The sequence below is a fragment of the Siniperca chuatsi genome, linkage group LG5 (genome assembly GCF_020085105.1).
Source record: "Siniperca chuatsi isolate FFG_IHB_CAS linkage group LG5, ASM2008510v1, whole genome shotgun sequence".
In the NCBI taxonomy this organism is placed as follows: Eukaryota; Metazoa; Chordata; class Actinopteri; order Centrarchiformes; family Sinipercidae; genus Siniperca; species Siniperca chuatsi.
In genome coordinates, this window is record NC_058046.1 from 21,893,290 (window position 1) to 21,912,603 (window position 19,314).

Here is a 19,314-nt window from a genome sequence, read left to right on the forward strand (position 1 = left end):
GGCCTTCAACCCACACAGTGCAGCAGAGGGCCTCAGGTTGGAATGAACCCCGGGCCTTTAGTTCTACTCTTGTTTGTAATGACCATTGACCTGACAAAGTTGGTTAGAGGTAGGCTAATAAAGTATGAAATGGTTTAATTTCATCATGAATATAGACTAGTATAATAGTATAATCTCACATAAGAATAGCTATTTTTCATCGTCTATTTTATTCTTTTTATGGTAATGAAAAAGTGCCATATTTTACCACATAAACAGTAATTTCCGGTGAAATCAGGCTCCTGTTTTCAAGTATAAGCTTGCCATCTCTACTTTCACTGAGATGACATGCTTATACAAGCTTCTAAATTTCATTTTCACTCCCTCTGTGACTGTATCTCCCTACAGCGTAGACATTCTTCAGATCTCTTGTACTTGAATAAACAATTATTTCTTATTGAGGGTCCTTGACATGCAGTGGCATCTTTGCTGCTGTAAAAATATTCATTCACTATGAACAAAGGCTTCCTCTCTAGGGGAATCTCAAACACACTAATCCTGAACATGTCAGGATGGTAGATGACTACAGTAATAATCAAACTAGAATAAGCTGGAGCTTGGTTTGTGCTATCATCAAATAGAGTTCCATTGCCTGATCCCCTCCCCAACTTTCATCTTACATATTTCATCAGTAGGTTTGGAGACCAGCACTCCTGTGGTGGAATGTAACTAAGTACCTTTACTCAAGTACTGTACTTAAGTACAATTTTGAGGTACTTGTACATTACTTGAGTATTTCCATTTTATGCTACTTTATACTCCTACTCCACTACATTTATTTGATAAATTTAATTATTGGTTACTTTTCAGATTCAGCTTAATACAAAATATAAATCAACTAATAAATGATCATGTACGTATTCCTATAGATTAAGCTACCCAGCAGTACATAAAGTAGTTGAAAGTAACTCCACTTTTACCAGCTGCAACAATTGTGCATCAATAATTATAATCCAGTGATATTATACTGTATATATTATTAGGAATTGGGCCATTCTGCATAATGAGTAGGCCTACTTTAAGTATATTTTGATACTAATACTTTTGTACTTTTACTTAAGTAAGATTTTGGATGCAGGACCAATACTTGTAACAGAGTATTTCTAAACAGTGGTACTGCTACTTTTAAGTAAAAGATCTGAGTAGACTACTTCTTCCATTACTGCCACTGGGAGTCCTCGAGACACACAGAGAGAGAGAGAGAGAGAGAGAGAGAGAGAGAGAGGATGGGGAGAGAGGAGACAGAGAGTGTGAGAGAGAGATGGCTACTTAATCATCCATGGTGCAGTGTGTGAGTGTGTGTGTAGCCACTCAGGTCCGGAAGATGTATCTGAATCGTGGTCCCTCTCTCAGATCACTCCTCTGAAGCGCGGACAGTCGCCCACAATAACCGGCTCTATAGCAGCCTCCGGGTTATCTCATCTCGGCGGATCGCCACCGGTGCCGACCCGTATCGGCTGTTCCTCCCGTATCATCTGAATCACACACAAGAGAGAAATGCGGTGGTGTTTCACTTTCTTTGCTTCCAAGGGCCCGTATCTGTCACATCTGTTCCCCGGATCTTTGTTTCTGGACGGCAGGCTGCGGCTGCGTGAGTACTGATGGTTACTGTTGTTATCTTTGCGTGTATTTCTTTCTTCTTCCTCTTGTTATTGCACACCGAACAGATACTGAGATAGATAAGATAACGTGGAGCATGTTGAGAAGGGAAAAGAAACACAGACCTGTTTGTCGTTGGTCTACTTTTTCTTTTTTGGCAATGTGGCTTTTTGTTTTATTAGATGCACTTCATTCTCACTGTTTTTGTTCTGCCAGAGGGGCGTTACTGGAGTCCATGTAGAGACACAAAGGCAGCTGCATGAAGCCAGTGTGCGGAGAGGATGCAGTGTTTCCCATCTAAACTAAAACTGCCTTAAAGCCTGTTGGGAAGTAAACAGAGTAAAAGAAAACAAAAGAGAGAAAGAAAACAGTCAGGGACACAGAAGCAGCTGCACAAAGCCAACAGGATGTACCCTTGTATGTTCCCATCTACTATCACCTACACATTTGTTAACATCATATAGGCTCATTGTTGAGTATGGTTTCATTTTTCTGTCTTAACCTAAGTTAAAGGATATTTTAAGCCAAGTGTGATATTTCTGAGAATGTTGACAATGGGCTTCACAATTGCAAATTAAGGTATTTTACTGCACTGCATCAAGAAACTGCAAATGATTCTTATTTATAGTATGTATTCTGGTTGCATAACCTGAAGAAATATGGAGATTAAACGCACAGAGAGAACACCAAGCGCCATCTCCAGTGGTTATGTATTATATATTAAGTTAGCCCAGTGCTGCACCTCCCACCCAGCAACACTGTCAAAGCTCCCTCTCTCTCAGTCTCTCTGTTCTCACCTTACAGTCTTACAGTCTCTGACAGTCAGCCCTGACTGAGGCTAACATGAACATGGAGTGTGTATTTGTAAGTATTTTGAAGGCTGTTAAAGAGCAGTTGTAGTCCAGTTATTGAGTGCACATCCCCCATTTCTAGAAAGAAAGGGAGGCAGAGAGCTAATGCTCCAGCCTGCTCTCTGGACTTTGACAGCAAAGACATTTGTTTTATGGATTGATGGATTGTTTGAGTTCTTACAGGGATCAGGGATCTAGACAGTCAATGCTTTTGTTTTCTACCACTATATGACCTTTCAAGAGGTGGGAATAGAACTAAAATGGCAGGTAGATTGATTTGCTCCAGTTTGCTTAACTTAAAATTAGACAAAATAAAGTTATAATGTGTGATGCAATCAGAAAATTCAACTAGAAAAGTAGATTTTTTCTTTTTTTAAAAATGCTGCCATGATGATCCCTTCCATCCTGTCAAATTGTCTCTCTGCTCTGAAATGTCAACAGCATCATATAGCAGATATTATATCATTGAATAGATGTGATTATCCTCTCTAAGCACATTAAGTTGCTGGTGTAGATTAGATTACGCTGCCATTCAGTGTTATGTAATGGTAACTCTCTTGCGACACAGACCCTGTTAACACACTGGTTCTGTTGCTGTGGAACTTTCATCTTTATCTTTCGTGTGTCTCTCTGTTCTGTTCACCTCATTTCCTCTTTTCCTCCCCACTAGCAGCAGCAGCGGCAGCAGATGTGTTGAGCGACATAGCTAACAGCAGTATCTTTCCACAGTGACCACGGCCTGTTGCTAAAATCCCTACGTTCATGAGAAGTCAACAGGAAGCAGATTACTGAGGGATTAAATGCATGCGCACGTATGCACATGCACACACAGAAAATACCACAGTTCCAGGATTTGACCGCTGTCCAACTGTGGATCTCACACTGAATGAACTTGTCTGAGTGACTGACTGAGACTCTCTCTGGTATCATGGACGAAGAGGAGGAGCCAACAGCGTCTCATTGAATTTAACTCACATAACCCCACCTCCTTTCTCCTGCCTCTCTATCGAAGGCTTTGGCTGGTCGATGAGGATTACAGACTTATAACAAACACAGCAGAGCGTGCAGAGAGGCAGAGGAGCGCAGAGCCAACCGTCCGCCCGCTGCTGTCCCATGATGCATCTACACATGTAAGAGCAGGATCAGCCACACAGAGGGCTGTTTCTATGGATACCCCTGTCCTGGGTAGTATAAATAAGACTCACTGATATTCTGACTATCTGTGCATGAGGAAAATACAGTGAGAGATTAGAAGTGCATCCCTGCAACCTGACTACAGCATCAATCTTTGGAACATCATCATCAAGTGTCAAGAGGAAAATCTATTATTCTTAAACATGTACTGTAGATGCTTTACCAACACATGTTTAAACCTGTAGCTGCAAGATCACCGACTAAACCAAATGTTAGATTTCCTCCCACTTAGTTTAATTTATTTCGATCCATTCTGAGGTTCCTTTTGTTGCTCAGACTCTCCTTGTCCTAAACACCTCAAAGGTTGTGTTAACAACAGCTGGTTCAGTAAAAGGGTGATTTAATCAGAATCTACCCACACAGTACCAGAAGAGGAGGTGTAGGTGGTGCACAAAGACACTTCTTAGGTCTGAAGGAAATAACTCCCTTTCTAACCTGCTTGCAACCAGACTAGTTGTGGTACTGAATTTGGGTCTTGTCCACATAAGAACAGACATCTAACATGTACCAGCTACCTAGAGAAAAACCAGGTCTCTAGTTAAGGTTCTGGACTCACCAGCAAGATGTAACATTATGCGCATAAGACAATAACAAAGCACTTTTAATCTAGATATTGTGGGGATTCATCAAGTTGAGGTACCTGGAATCTATCTATCATCTGTCCCTGACACCTCCAGACTGGCTTATCATGGCCAGACAAGACACCCCCCTCTTCCTCCATGGTTTTGACCTGGGTGGTCACTTTGTTGACCTTCGACCTCTTGGCACGGGTGTTACAGGCCTGGTCCTCTCAGCTGTGGACCAGCGCACTGGACAGCGTGTGGCAATTAAAAAGCTGGTGATGCGTGATACCGTGACCGTGAAACACGCTCTGCGGGAAGTCAAAATCACCCGACGGCTGTACCATGAAAATGTGGTGAGAGTTCATGAGGTTTTGGCGCCGTATGGACGACCACTGCCCAGAGACCCAACCCAGCTGAGTGCCCTGTACATCGTCCAGGAGTGCATGGAGACGGATCTGGCTCGGCTGCTGGAACAAGGACCACTACACACAGGTATGGGAAACAAAAGGGACTTACACTATGGTGCTTCATGTTGAAGCACTACCAGTCTGTTTTGCTGCTGCACTGCTGGCTTTGTTTACATTGTGATTTATTGGATTTGGTGGCACATCCACAATTCACACATTTGAAAATCACATTACATTCTTTCATTCATGCCTTTGCTTGTTTGTTTCCTTTTTATAAACATGCTTGGTAAATATTGGAGTGATACAAACCATCATTTTGTCGTATGTGCCAAAATAGTTTTGCCCGTATCCACAAATCACATATTAAAAGATCAAAATTTTACCCAAAATGTGCTCGTTCATTGAGTCTTTCCTTCATTCATTCATGTTGTGTTTTTAATACATATCAGGACAGGTTCAAATGTGGATAGCGTAATCTATCTGTACCAGCTTTAACAAACTAAACATAACTAAGCAAGTAAGAGTAAAACACACAAAAAAGGTACATTTTGCTAATTTTCCATAACTGTATCCAACTGTATTCACTGAGACAGGAATAAGCAGTGTTATGGTAATTACAAGAGTGAGAATAGAAGCAGTGCAGTGTATCCTGATATCTAACTTTTCCCCTTGAACAGGTCACGCTACTCTGCTGTTCTACCAGCTGCTGAGGGGACTGAAGTTCATCCACTCTGCGAACGTCCTGCACAGAGATCTGAAGCCTGCCAACATATTCATCAACACAGACCAACTGCTACTCAAGATTGGAGACTTCGGTCTGGCCAGAATAGTCGACCCTCACTATTCTCATAAGGTAAGTGAGAGACGCATAAAGAACCCCCCCATGTTACATGTCCATGTAAACACAAAAAAACATTTTCCTTTCTCAGGTTTAGAAATGATAATGGTTTGCTTGGTTATACATATATACTAGTAGTTTGATGCCTTATTTTTTTAAAGTGCTCATCTGTAAGGAAAAGACTTTGTCTGATGAACATGAGATGGAAGTTTATAATAATCAACAACACTTGTACAAACATTTCCAGCCTTAACCTAATTACACATAGTGATCTTTTTTAGGGCATGTAAATGTAGCAAATGTGCCAAGTGTTCTTTTGACTAGAGGCCAGTGGATGCCTGTGATCATTATTCTCTTTAGGCTCATGCTCTCTTAACAAGTTTTATGTGAATTTTATAATTATAAATCCATAATCTTCAGAGGACAAGCCAGCATAAAAGTTGAGATCTCTGTCTACAAAGTATTGGCTGCATTGATTTTGACTTGTTAGAAAATGGTGCTTTTTGAAACTTGTTCTACAAAAATGAATCATACTATAAAAATTTCAGTCAGCAAAGTTGATGAAGTTGGGAGGATTTATCACTGTCCTCATTGCTCTGACACAGTGTGGGCCATTCTGCTGCTGATGGCCGAATCTAGGGAGAGTATTGTAATATTAAATAATATCTCTGCTCCCTCTCATTGAGGTAGAGCTGTTATCAGGGAAGAGATAGCAATTCATCAAGCCCTGGCCCTGTGTGGTTATCAGAGAGCAGTGTATAAACCCTTGTCTCTATGTATTAATGGATACACTATAGGGTGGAATACTGTTGCAAAAGAATCCTCCTATAGAAACTACTGAAGCGCAGAATAATTGATCTCTCTGTCTGGTGTCTTCTTGATGTGTTATCTCAGGTAACATCTTAGACATCACTTGCCTGATCCTGACAAAGGTCCAGCTTTTTAAAAATACACTGGCTGGCCAAATACCAGAATTAGCCAGAATTTCAAAATCTCAAACTTAATGTAAAAATATGTAACTACTACACCTCTTAGAAGGATTCTACGTCTTTTTCCTTCCGTCCTTTTTTCTACGACTGGCATCTCCGATTACACATCCCCATGTCTGATGTTGCCAACCTGTGTCTTTCATACAGGGCCTCCTCTCCAACCCAAACCCTGCTATTCTTCCCAAACCTTGTATCAAGTTTTGTACTAATCAAACCCTGTGATTAGCCTGTCCATTGTAGATGAATGCTTTTGAGAGATTAATGTGACAATTTACTGCTCTATTGTGCTGTTCTATCCCACAGCAATAGATCCCACAGCAATACTGTAACACTAGCAGGGCAGGCTGTGTGTTTGTGTGTGTGTGTGTGTGTGTGTGTGTGTGTTTGTGTTTGGATCTGTGCATGTGGAGAGGAGCTCTTGTGAAAGGCGATCTTTGTCAGCTCCGAACACGGGACTGGGGATCAGCTGGGTGCAGACACAGGGGGTGCGTTTGGAGGGGAGGAGGCTGGAGGGGATGATGAGGGGGAGGCAGAGAACAGATGAGGAGCAAGGGTGAGGAAGATTGAGTCATGGAAGGGTGAAAGAAGGAGAGGTGAAAAGTACAAAGTCAGAGAAGGGGAGAAAAAGAAGAAGGGTGAGAAAAAATGCAAAGAGGAGAGACTCTGTGTGTGAGTTTGGGTGCATATATTTGCTCTCACACTGTACCTGCAGAAACTGCTGTCTGTCAGAGAACACAATGTCTAGGCTTGAACTACTGCACTGTCTCAAGGAAGGAAGGAAGGAAGAAAGGAAGGAAGGAAGGTAGGTAGGTAGGTAGGTAGGTAGGTAGGTAGGTAGGTAGGTAGGTAGGTAGGTAGGTAGGTAGGTAGGTAGGTTGTCCAGTTTTAAACTGAGTGCTGACATTGTTTGAATTGTTCTGAGTTGGATAGTGGGAGTCTTGGGAGTTGGGAGTCTGTCCCTACTGATGTGTCTATTAGCCAGCAGAACATCAGTTTGACATTGTTCATTTGCAAAAGATTGTATCACCAGAGTTATGTGTGTGCTTGTGTGTATAGTGATGATGTGTGAGATGATGCTGAGCTATTTATGATGCAGTGTTGACACCAAAGCAGATGCCTGCAGTTAATGTGCTAGCATCCTCTCTCTTATTTAATAATGCAGAGCCAAAGCACTGCTTTGTCAAACATTTTGTGGTAATGGACGTGGGCAGTATTGACTTCAGCTGTGATAGAAATTCACAAAGAGTATTAACTTTCATATTGGGCCATAAAGCAAGACTGGTGGCTCTGGTTTTAAGTCCCATTTATATTGCTTTCAAATAGGGTCCTTGCATCATATTGACCTTAATCAGGTTTTATATTATGTCATGTTTGACAGTAAGATTGGCTAGTTTAGATTTCTAGTTCTCACTGCTGAATGATGTGCCCTCTTTTCAATTAACTATAATCGCTCCAAAGAAATACCTTTTCTTAGTGCTTCTACAGTATCTTACGTAGTCTGTGTGTTATCACAGTGGTTTTGTCAGCTCACTGTGACTCTGCAGTGCATCGAAATGAGGCTGTTTGACGAGCTGTCTAGATGCACGCCTCTGACTATACAGACAAACATTTACTCAGGCAAAGAGAGATGACAGAAACGTTGAGAGGAGAGAGAAGGGAAACATTATTTGTGATGTTGTTTACAGTCTACATCAGTAGGAACTTGGTGGATCTGTGAGTGTGTGTGTGTGTGCGAATGTCACCTGCTGAGGCAGCGCTGGTTCTGCCCAGAAATTATTCATGACCTGGATGAAGGACAGAGAGAAAGAAGGAGAGGAAAGGTGAACAAGGAGAGAATGTTGGAAAAGAAAGAGAAAAGAAGGGGATGAAATGGAGAATAAGTGAGGGAGACATACAGAAAGATACAGTAGGAGTAGACAGGTAAAAATAAGCAAAGTGCAACTGTAACTTACAAGAGGAGAAGGAGAGATGACACAGGTGAAAAAGGAGGTAAAGCGGGGAGGTTGACGAAAAGAGAGAGATGGGGTAAAGCGTGAAGAAAAGACGAAAGGTAGGGGAAACAGTCGCAGTTGCTGATGGTGACGTAGAGAAAAACTGAGGACGGATGGAGAGGAAAGTGGGAGGTGATGACAGGGGGGAGAAGGAAAAAGAGGAGGAAGGCAAAGAAAGAGTGAAGAAAGCCAAACATTTTAGAATGGCGAATAGCTGAAAACCAGTGGTTTCTTTTTCTGTTTCTGTTTCTGTTTTCTGTTTTCTGTAAGCAATTTCTAAAGCTGTTGTAACTTTTATCATCAAATAATATTCCATCCTGAAAAAGTTCTACTTTTGACGTAAAATATGACCAACCCATGAAGGTCACCGTCTATCAAATGCTTGCCGGGAAGCAGAGAGGAGAGCTCAGATGTAGAGAATGATCAGCAAAGGGGGGGAGAGGGACAGACAGATAGAAGACAAGGTGGAAAAGTGGCAGCGATGAGGGAGGACATGGAGGGGAAGGAGAGGCAGTAAGTAAGGTGCAGTTAGGGCATAAGTAGGCATGGAGAGAGGGAGTGGAGAGCATAAAAGGAGTAGTTAAGGGTACACATGATGTAAGGGTAAAGAGAAGAGGAATGAGAGGAAAGAAGAGGCAGCACAGGAGGAGAAAAGAGTAGAGAGAAGAGAAACAGCAAGGCTGAAGTTACTTCCCAATTCATAGCTTCTTATTCACAGCTACTCGATTGTGCTGTGCAACTGGGCTACTCAATTAACATCTTGTATTCAAGGAGTAATGTAATGTAATGTTAGAAAGCAGGCCCGAAAAAAGTCAAAGTGCCATTTTGACATTTAAAAACCGTTTCAGTCAGGCTGAATTCTATGTAGGGGCACACTGCTGAAAGGGGTGTATAAGTGGGAGCATTGGCGTGGGTGGCCCACAATGAGTAAAGGCTCTGAGTCATGCCCTAAACCTGGTGACTCGCTTTTCAGCTGTCAAGTAAAATGTAAAATCATTTTGGGCCAGACCTAAAATATTATCATCAGAGGGGCTGTGTCCTGCTAAGTGTGATATTATGCTGATGTTAAGGTGGCCCAAGATAATTTAACTGGTGTGAAAAAGCTCACAGAGCAATTTCTGACATCCATTTTGAGTATGAAAACTCATCTGGGCCAGGATAAATCCCATGCTGTCTATATGGCATAAGGCTAAATAGAGTAATTCTGCAAGATGTACCAGATAGACAGGGAGATTGGTGAATGATGAGACAGAAAATGGGAACAGCAGACTTTAGGAGAGGGGTGATGGGTGAGCAGAAGGGGAGGAGAGCAGCAAGGACAGAGAAGGGAGGGGTAAAGAGATGAAGGAAAGAACAGGAGAAGGGTGCTTAGAGGAAGATCAGACGCTCCAACAAGGACCTGCCTAAAGTTGGGGCCCCTTTTCCAACCATAAAAATGTGTTCCAGTTTTTTGGGGACAAAAGTGGACAAAAATAGAAAACTTTATATGTCCACAGTCTCCTTATTATGTCTGTCATCATGAAGCAATTCACAGCAGTCAAATGGCAAAGTACTGAAATAAATTAGCCATCAGCTGCCAAGAAATATAGAAATGTGTGAAAATGTGTAAGCCCGATTATAAGCATATTTTTGTGTGCATATAGTCTTCTAATATCATGACTATTGAGAAGTTTTAGAGCCTGAGGCAGTACAAATTTGGTTCAGGAGAGATACGAGGCCAGGAAAAGAATAGAAATATCATGTAGTAAGCGCATAGATTTTGTAAGGTCGGAGAGTGGCGCGATTACAGATCGAGAGGTGGAGTGATATACTGTGTAAGAGGCAACAAGAGCATTAATGATAGCATCAGGGAAAAACATCTCATTAGAAATAAATCTGGTTTGTATGTGAATATGCTTGCCTGTGGCTCATCTCCATGCATGGCATCATCAGTGTTATTCACAAGGTGAACATTTACAAAAGTAAAAGGCCGAAGGGAGGCTTGTCGGAGCAGCCCTAATGAGAAGACGTGTGCTGTTATACAGCAGAGTATCAAAGGCTTGGTGAAACTCAGTAACTGCAGGTAGAGATTCAGGGGAATGCGTTCTACTGCAGAGTGTATCCAGTGTATATGACATAAAATGATGAAGTCTTTGTGGGTGTAAATCAAAATATCCGTTGTGAGCTCAAGTTTCCTTTTTGTAGCTGACATTACTGACTTCACGATGCTTCCACTCCAACAAAAATAACTACCAAGAAACTGCCAGCAGGACTGTAAGGAATATGAGCAACTTGAACACTTCATACACATGCATGCGCATGTAGACTTACAAGTACACTACTAATAACTGGTAACAAGCCAATCTGTTGCATGCTCATCACTAATTAAACTACAGTATCATTCTGTTGCTGTGTCTTTTAACTTACCTCTTACTCCCTCTTTCTCCTATTTTTCTCTCACTCACCCCCTCACCTGCTTCTCCAGGGCTATCTGTCCGAGGGTCTGGTAACTAAGTGGTACTGTTCCCCCCGTCTGCTCCTGTCCCCCAACAACTATACCAAGGCCATAGACATGTGGGCCGCTGGCTGCATACTGGCTGAGATGCTCACTGGACGCATGCTGTTTGCAGGTACCTCCACTGTTTGTCATACAGTCTCCACCAAAACACTGTCATCATGATCTTTATGTCCTGCAAAAACATTATGATAGTGCTGATCATTCATTTTGATGACATAATGAAATATGATCATACCATTAGTATTCAGCAGAGACATCTTATTACTAAAAGTCCTGCAAGATGTTTCTGGGAAATGTGTCTAAGGAATTGGCAATTCTGGTATTTGTGCTATTTTACATTATTTTAAGTGGTCTGATTGTGTTTTGGATTCCATGAAGGACAGTGCATGTTAAAAATTAAAAACGTTATTTGCACAGCCTTTATTGTTATATGAAATTAGTACTCTTGCTCATACAACCGTATGCATCAGTATCTGCAGTATTAATATGCACAATATAAGAAAGTGGCCACAGAACATCTTAGCAACACAAGCCTAAATAAGATAGAACATTGATATCAGGCTTCTTTGAGTGGCTAAGTGAATGCAATAACACATTTAGGGAAATCAGTTGTATTCAAACACATCTTGTGTGTCCTTTGTTAACTTATGTAAAGTTCTTACTAGCAGAGATGCAAAAAAAAAAGGTGCTACATCACCTGGTGGCATCAAGTGAGATAAGGTAAGGTAAGGTAAGTTTTTCTTTCCAGAGTGTCCTCCACCAAAGATACTTTATTCTCTTTCTGCAGGCTGCTTCTTTGCCTGACCAGAATAACAATGATGATAGAGAAATTCTCGCTGTCTGAAGCAGTTGTAGTTCCTCCTGACAGGCTGATTTGACCTCCACCAGCCCTCTACACAACAGGAGAGATGGTGCCATAAACTCAATAGCGTCATCCGTTCCCTGGTGTTCCTCTCTGCTAGACTTTCACACATCGACTGTTAGAGATGCTTGCCTTGCTTTTCACATAATCACCAGAGTTTTACATTACACAATGTATTTTTGTTGACTATAGGGGAAGCAATGCACTGGCATCCAAATACACTGCCACTACTTGCTTATTTCTTAGAGTGGTCAATGTGTTGATATAGCACCACCTGCTGTTGTCCATTAGCTTGATGCAAACATTTAAAGGTCAAATCCACACTATATCACATGGGTGGAAAAATGCTACTGCTCTGCTATGAGCTGAAAAGTTCAAGCATGTTGCACTGCTGGTTACCCTACAGTCAGTGACTTCAAATATTTGTAAAAAGTAAAATGCACTTTGGGGAATTAATGACCCCCAACAAACTCAGCTAGATGTTTTAGGTTATAGTGGTTAAACATTAGGATTAGGTCATAGTTGGGCTAAATGTCTGCCAATATTTGAAGAATGTGAATTTTTATACAACCTGCAAAGAAGTGCTGCCCAACAGGTTGTACGCTGGTGCACAAAAAACTGTACCTACTGTGTCATCACAGTTTGGGTGTGACCAGAGAAAAACATGCCTGAAATTTCAAGCTTTACTATTCCACAAGTATTAGATTCAGGGTGGATTTACTCTTAAACAGATCAATAATCAGAGGGAGAAGAAAAAAATGAAGATGCAAGAAGTGACATTTTATGTGATTTCAAGCAATGTAATTAAAATTGAAGTGGCTGTTATTTGGGTCTTAGAGTCTAGACATAGTTTTTAATTGAAAAATATTTTATTAGTTGACTGCAGAGTATTCCATTCCATCCATCTGCATAATTTTTTATTGAACCTCTTTACCTTACAGTTTCCCTCACTTGACAGCTCACACCTCCTAGTTATTCCTCTTTGACTCCTAATTGGTCACCTTTTTTTCTGCTTATGTAACTGATCCTCAGTCTCTTCTCTGCTCGTCTGTGATTGGTTGATTCTGTCTCCCAGGAGCTCATGAGCTGGAGCAGATGCAGCTGATCCTCGACACAGTGCCAGTGCTGAGAGAGGAGGACAGGCAGGACCTGCTACAGGTGATGCCTCAGTGGCTGCTACTAGTCATATGTCTGCAAGCTGATTGTTTAAATATGGAACAGGGTGTCATTGTCATCTTATGTTTGCAGCTTTAGACTAAAATGATTTAGTGTCTACAGACAAGGTTAAATGTATACACAACTCTTTCCAACAAGGCCCCTGCCTGTGTGTAGAAAGAACCACAGCAGATTTATGTACATATTTTAACCCCACTGTCATACTTTCCCAGGTGATGCCTTCATATGTCTGTCATGGATGGAGAGTCAAGAAACCCTTTTCTGAATTGCTGCCTGAAGTGGATGCTCAGGGTGAGTGAAGGGAAGTAGTAGTAGTAGTAGTGGGAGAGAAGAGGAAGGTCAAGCAGTGTGAAATAGAATGGGGACAAATCAGAGTAATGGGGGGAAAAAGATACAGAAGGCAGCAGCTCCTCTAAGGATGAAGTGATGATAGAGTAGGGTGTAGAGGTTTGGAGGTCTTACACATATAATTTAGCCCTGAGAGAGGAAGATGAATGAGAATGCTTTTTTTAAAGAAGAACACAGTTGATGGACACTACATTTTATTTCTCCTCTTCTTCCTCCCTCACCAATCCCTTCTTATCTTCTCAGCTGTGGACTTCCTTGACCGTATCTTGACCTTTAACCCCATGGATCGGCTGACAGCTGAAGCAGCGCTGTCCCATCCCTTCCTCCAGCAGTACTCCTGTCCAGAGGATGAGCCCACCTCGTCGCATCCCTTCCGCATCGAGGATGAACTAGAGGACAGCCTCATCACCGAGCAGAGCCTCAGCAACAGCAACAGTCAGGCCTCCAGCATCCACTGGGAGAGGTGTGTAGATTTACATTTTTATACACTGGTGGGGAAGATCATTTTTCAGTATGTTTTAATCTGAATTTTATATTGTGTAGATGACCTACTAACACTGCACTTTTTCAGGTTATACACTATATTTACTGAGGCTATAATTCACAATCATATTGGAGTTGTTGTCACACAGTGTAGTTCTGCTACAATGTGGGTCAAAATTTATTTTCTATTGCAGGACTACCCTACTAACCTGTGTTTTTTTACAGAAGGATTTAAAATACTTTAGTGTATACTGACATAACTAACAGTCTGAAATTAATTTAACCTCTAGCAGTAAAGGCTGACTGCTCATAAGTTTTGCATAGAGACACACTGAGCTTCGCAAATATTTTGACCACTTTACCATATTTTAATCCATCAGACATTTGTTTGGGGCTCTTGACTGAATATATATATATATATATATATATATATATATACTTAATTTTTGCCTTTCTGCAGGTACGAGAACAGTTTATCAACAGATGTGTCCTGGCAGCAGTCAGGCGGGAGGTGTCACTGCATGCCCCCTGACCACATTACCTCTGACCTGGGAGACACCACAGAGGATGAGGAGGTGCAGAGAGACCCCCGGGCCAGTTCCACCTTACTGTTAGAGGAGGCCCAGGTTTGATATGCTTTGTCATTTTCCTCCATACTGACTGATTTCATCTATAGTATAACCATTATCGTATTTTAGTTTTTAGTTTAAAGAGAGTTGTAAAGAAGTTGGTAAAGCTGATTTGGTTAAAGGTGTGATGTCAACAAATCAGCTCATGGCTGGGATATTGTGTAGCCTCAATTTCATAGCAGTGGTACTGTAAGTGATGGTGTTTTTGAAATGTAACCATATTTCTCATTAACCCTGTTGTTTCCTGTCACAAAGTGGACATTGGACATTTTACCCCTGTTGCCCTTGTTAGCGTCTTTCCATGCACATTTGTTTTCTCTCACTCTTCTTGTGAGAAAAATCATGTTACAAATTACTTTCCCATAAGCTTTTTATTTGTTAAATTTTCAAATATCAAATTGTTTGTGGTGGAAGAACTCCCTTTGTTCCTGATTTTTTTTTTTTTTTTTGCTATAAAGTAATCTTGCATATTTTTTGCAACATTCAGTCTAGTAGTAAATGCACTGTGTATGTTAAAGGTTGCCATCCCTGTCTTTAATATTTATAGTGTCTTGAACTTTATGTCGTTAACTTTTATTGCTGTTACAATTATACACTCATAGGATATTTAGAAACAAATTAGAATGAATCAAAGCACTTCAACACATAATAGAACTGGAATTAATTCTTCACTCTACTATCTTCTATTATCTTTACTATCCCCATTTATCACCTTCTCCATCCCCAACTGCTACCCCTCTTCTATCTTATGTAGGTCGACCCACGCAAATATTCCCACAGCAGCTCAGCTGAACGCTTCCTGGAAAACTCTCACTCCTCTCTAGAACGGGCCTGTGGTTTGGGGTATGGGGAACTGGACTGTGGCCGCTCCTGTGACTACAAAGTGGGCTCTCCTTCATATCTGGATAAAATTGCCTGGAGGGAGGGCAAGCCTCAATACTACTCAGAGCCTAAGCTGATCCTGGATCTGTCTCATTGGAAGCGTAACACTAACAGCTTCCCTGTGCCTGCTGAGCCTATTGGTTGCAGCGTGGAGGTCCTGGGAGAAAAGGAGGAAGAAACAGAGGAGGAGGAGACGGGGGATTTATTCCAGGAGATCTCTCGCTGGGTGGAGAGCACCCAGTCTCGTCTGCACTCACCCAGTCCCAGTCCGTCTTTGGAACCACGTTCACCCTCTCACTACACCTCCTCTCCCCCACTTCCTATCTCCCCGACTGACCTCCCAACTCCAGTCTTCCACTACACGGAAGTTGTGCGGCAACCATCAGCTGAATATAATGAAGACAGTCCACTTCCACATGTCACATCTTCCTCTAATTCCCTTCCCTTACTTCTCCCGTCATCTCCCACCTCTCCACTTCCTCCTCAGTCACCTCAAATAGTGTCTCCCCCCACCTTGCCACTTTTTCCTCCCCCAGAATCTCAACCCCTTTCGTCTACTTCCTCCATTTCTCAGCCAGTAAATCATGACTCCTTGGAGTCACTTCCTGTCAAGCAAAAAGAGCGGATGTTCGACCTGGACGTGTTCATATCCCGAGCACTGAAACTGTGCAGGCAGAATAGGGAGAAAGCAGACGGGAAGAAAGGGAAAGAGGGAGGATGGAGGGAAGAAAGCAAACAGCCGAACATTAACCGAAAGGTGCCCAGTCTTCCAGAGCACAGGAGTCTACCACCACAGACTCCCAACTCTTGATTTTGAATTTCAACTTCAGGTCCACCACAGTATAACATTGTAATGAGAAGCACTTCCAAATGCTCGTAGTGCTTTGCATAGTGAGGCGTGTCCATGGTTGAATATGCTGCTTAAAACATTAGACCTTAGTGTTAGCAGCAGTTGTCTTTTTGTTACTATTGCAATGACACGCTACACGCTGTGACTAGAACCCTCACTTAAACAAGCAATCGTGCAGCTTTGTCAAGAGGTGCTCTCAGGCAAAAACAGGTCCGAAAGCATTTGGGTTAAATATAAATAACCATGCTTAGCATTGCAAATATCAAGGATTTGTTCTACATGACAATATTGAGAAATAATCAGCTAATTAATAATTGTGGTATTTGTGGTTTGTCAAGTTAAAGATGGGTTGAACTTTGACTTGATAGCGACTTATTCTGTGACGCAAACATCTGCAAATGACTAAGAGGGAACCGTCAGCCTGTTAACAAGAGTTATCCAGGCTACTGTGTACTGGAGAACAGTAACCTACTGGAGAGGGATCACTTGGTTTGTTTTAGATTTGTGTTTCTATACAAGATCCCTTGCTGTGTGTCAGTAATTTTTCAGTCTTCCAATGGTGATGTTCACCGAATAACAATAGTGACACGGGAAATGCTTTTTCCAAGTTTCTCTGAATGTATTAAGTGAAAAATAATCAGTCAAGTTATGCTACATGGTGAACCATAAGGATTTTATTTGTTGCTGTTTTAACACTCCCACAGTGACTTAATGAGCTCTGTCACTGCTACATGCCTTGTAAAACTGTGGTCATATTTAATTCTATAGTATATTTCTCAAGACTGTTGTTAATGATATTCTTGTGTTTAAAATATTCTTGTATTCTTTGTTGATTGCTAGAGCACAATTTTATGTTAATTTGGAGTGAGCTGTGGATCAATGTGGAATGCTCTATGGTAATAATTTAGGATTATTCAGCAAACTCTGCTCTAGTTCAGTTGTAAATAGTTTCATATCCTGTCTGCCTGATGCACCAAACAAGTCATCATCTGCTGTACACTTACTGAAAAAATACTATCCTCTTTGTACTAGACAGCCAGATATCTGTCATCATTTTGCTCACCTAAATGTTAGCCACAGAAAGCTATATTGCAGACAGCAGTTACTCTGGAGAATGTAAATCCTTTACAACCATTATAGGAAGTGATTTGCACTTAAAACTCCTCAACGCTGCCCAGTAACCATATTAATATATGGAACAGAAAATAACTAAAACATATATTTTGAAATACTTTTCTATCCAACATGTTAGACAGTAGACCCACAGAATGTTATTTATTCCTGCATTTGTTGGCTCCCTTTCAAGGTAACCAAATCAGGTAAAAGATACAGTCAGATGTAAGTCAACAGATGATGGCTGTTGGCTTGTGCCTCTTAATTTCTCACTCAACTGCATCTGACATTCACTTCACTTGTCGAACTAAAAAGCGTATAGTGAGCATACGGAAATGACATTAAAATGATTCTGCTGAGCCAGTGCCAAAAAGAAATACAGTTAAATCCATGTGCCCCATATTCTGCAACCTAGAAGAAATAGGCTTCCACCATCCCTGGTTTCACTGTTTGACATGAAATGCTCTGCTGTGGGTGTGTCATAGACTGTATACAGTCAATGGCTGTATGTACACAAGGTTATGGCTATTGGGAATGCCAGAGGAACAATACTGAGTTGTATAAAAAACACTGCCAGAAAAGCTACAACACAAAATAAGACATGTTTTATCTGTCATCGGCATCTAAAACCCATTCGTACTAGAATAATTTCCAGTTAGGAAGTATTTCATACCCTCTTACCTATTGATTTTAATCCTCAATCCACACCATACAATCTACACACAGAACACTAGTGTTACTAGCTACTAGGGTAGCAAGAGTTGCCCACCTAAGCCATCTTCTTACAATGCAGCAACTGTATCTCTTTCTCTGCAGTGGAAAAGGTTGACAAGTTAACTGTTGCCTGCACCCTAATGCTCACATAAAGTTGGTCTAAAAATGTTGACTTCCATAATACTTGCTGAAGCCAACATTCACAGGTTGTGAACAGATCACCACTTGCACAACACAGTATGACTTCCTAAGAGCCATATGTGAACAGAACAACCTATGATACAGCAAAGCCAGGTATAGTCTTTTATATTCACGATAGACATGAAGCACATTTAGAGTCACTAGCACATTCAGAAATACAGGTTTTCCTCAGCGACAACTGAAACTCCACCACTGTCAATGTTCATTTTCATCAATAATGTACCTCTAAGGTATTAACTGTACCTGGGCTGGATTGCTGGACTAACTGACAGAAGTGTTCAAGTTAAGAAAACACTCTGATCCGGAGCCATTTATCTATTTATAAATATAGATAGAAGCAGTGCTGCAGTCAAACTAATTAAAAGCAGTCTAGTTTTTAACCAGTACAGGTCATATGATCACATTTTGCATTATACAATTTCCTCTGCAGGTAACCTAAACCAGCAATAACATCACTGACAAATAACACAAACATACTGAAACACATGTGTTAAATCTCTGTGTGTGAAGCAATGTAGAAAATGTGCCTCAGTACACCTCAATGCTTCCAGCTTGCTGAATGTAACATATCCTCTCCCTCTGCATGGCTTTCATAGCTATTCAAATAGCTTAAACTTTGTTGTTTTTATTATGTGTCACTTTGTTGAGCAGTCATATTTCTGTGGGCTCTTATTTCTTTTGTACTCATGCTTCAAGGAGGCCTCAGCTGTTCATTTGAAAACAGTTGTGAGATTTTTAAATGCTCAATATTGATTGATAGTGTCTCTTTTTAGCAGTTTCTGTTTTTGCTGAAAAATTAATAAAACACTGTTGTTTGACCTCACATTTTCTCCTGTCATGGTGTAATGCCAATTGAGATAAAAACTGTTACTGGAATTAGTTATTTAAGTATTGCGTGTTTGATAAATATTTATTTTTGTAGAGACAAGTACATTTGATGGACCAATGCACCACAGCATTTATAGCCAAAGTTAGATTGCAGCGTCCCTAGATGGGCCTTTATACAAATACACACAACTCTACAAGAAAACATATACACATACAAAACAGCACAAAACACAAACAGAAATACAATAAAAACCTGACTG

At 41.1% G+C, this 19,314-nt stretch overlaps 1 protein-coding gene across 1 annotated transcript; it reads left to right on the forward strand.

Annotated features, from left to right (window-relative positions):
* Positions 1 to 1,241: 1,241 nt before the first annotated feature.
* Positions 1,242 to 19,049, forward strand: mapk4 (mitogen-activated protein kinase 4). The gene is made up of 9 exons (XM_044196037.1): positions 1,242 to 1,630; positions 3,219 to 4,738; positions 5,331 to 5,506; positions 10,936 to 11,080; positions 12,906 to 12,988; positions 13,219 to 13,297; positions 13,598 to 13,817; positions 14,298 to 14,463; positions 15,221 to 19,049. Exons 2-9 carry the CDS (start codon positions 4,372 to 4,374, stop codon positions 16,157 to 16,159), a joined length of 2,175 nt encoding a protein of 724 aa, XP_044051972.1. The 5' UTR covers positions 1,242 to 1,630; positions 3,219 to 4,371; the 3' UTR covers positions 16,160 to 19,049.
* The last annotated feature ends 265 nt before the right edge of the window (positions 19,050 to 19,314 follow it).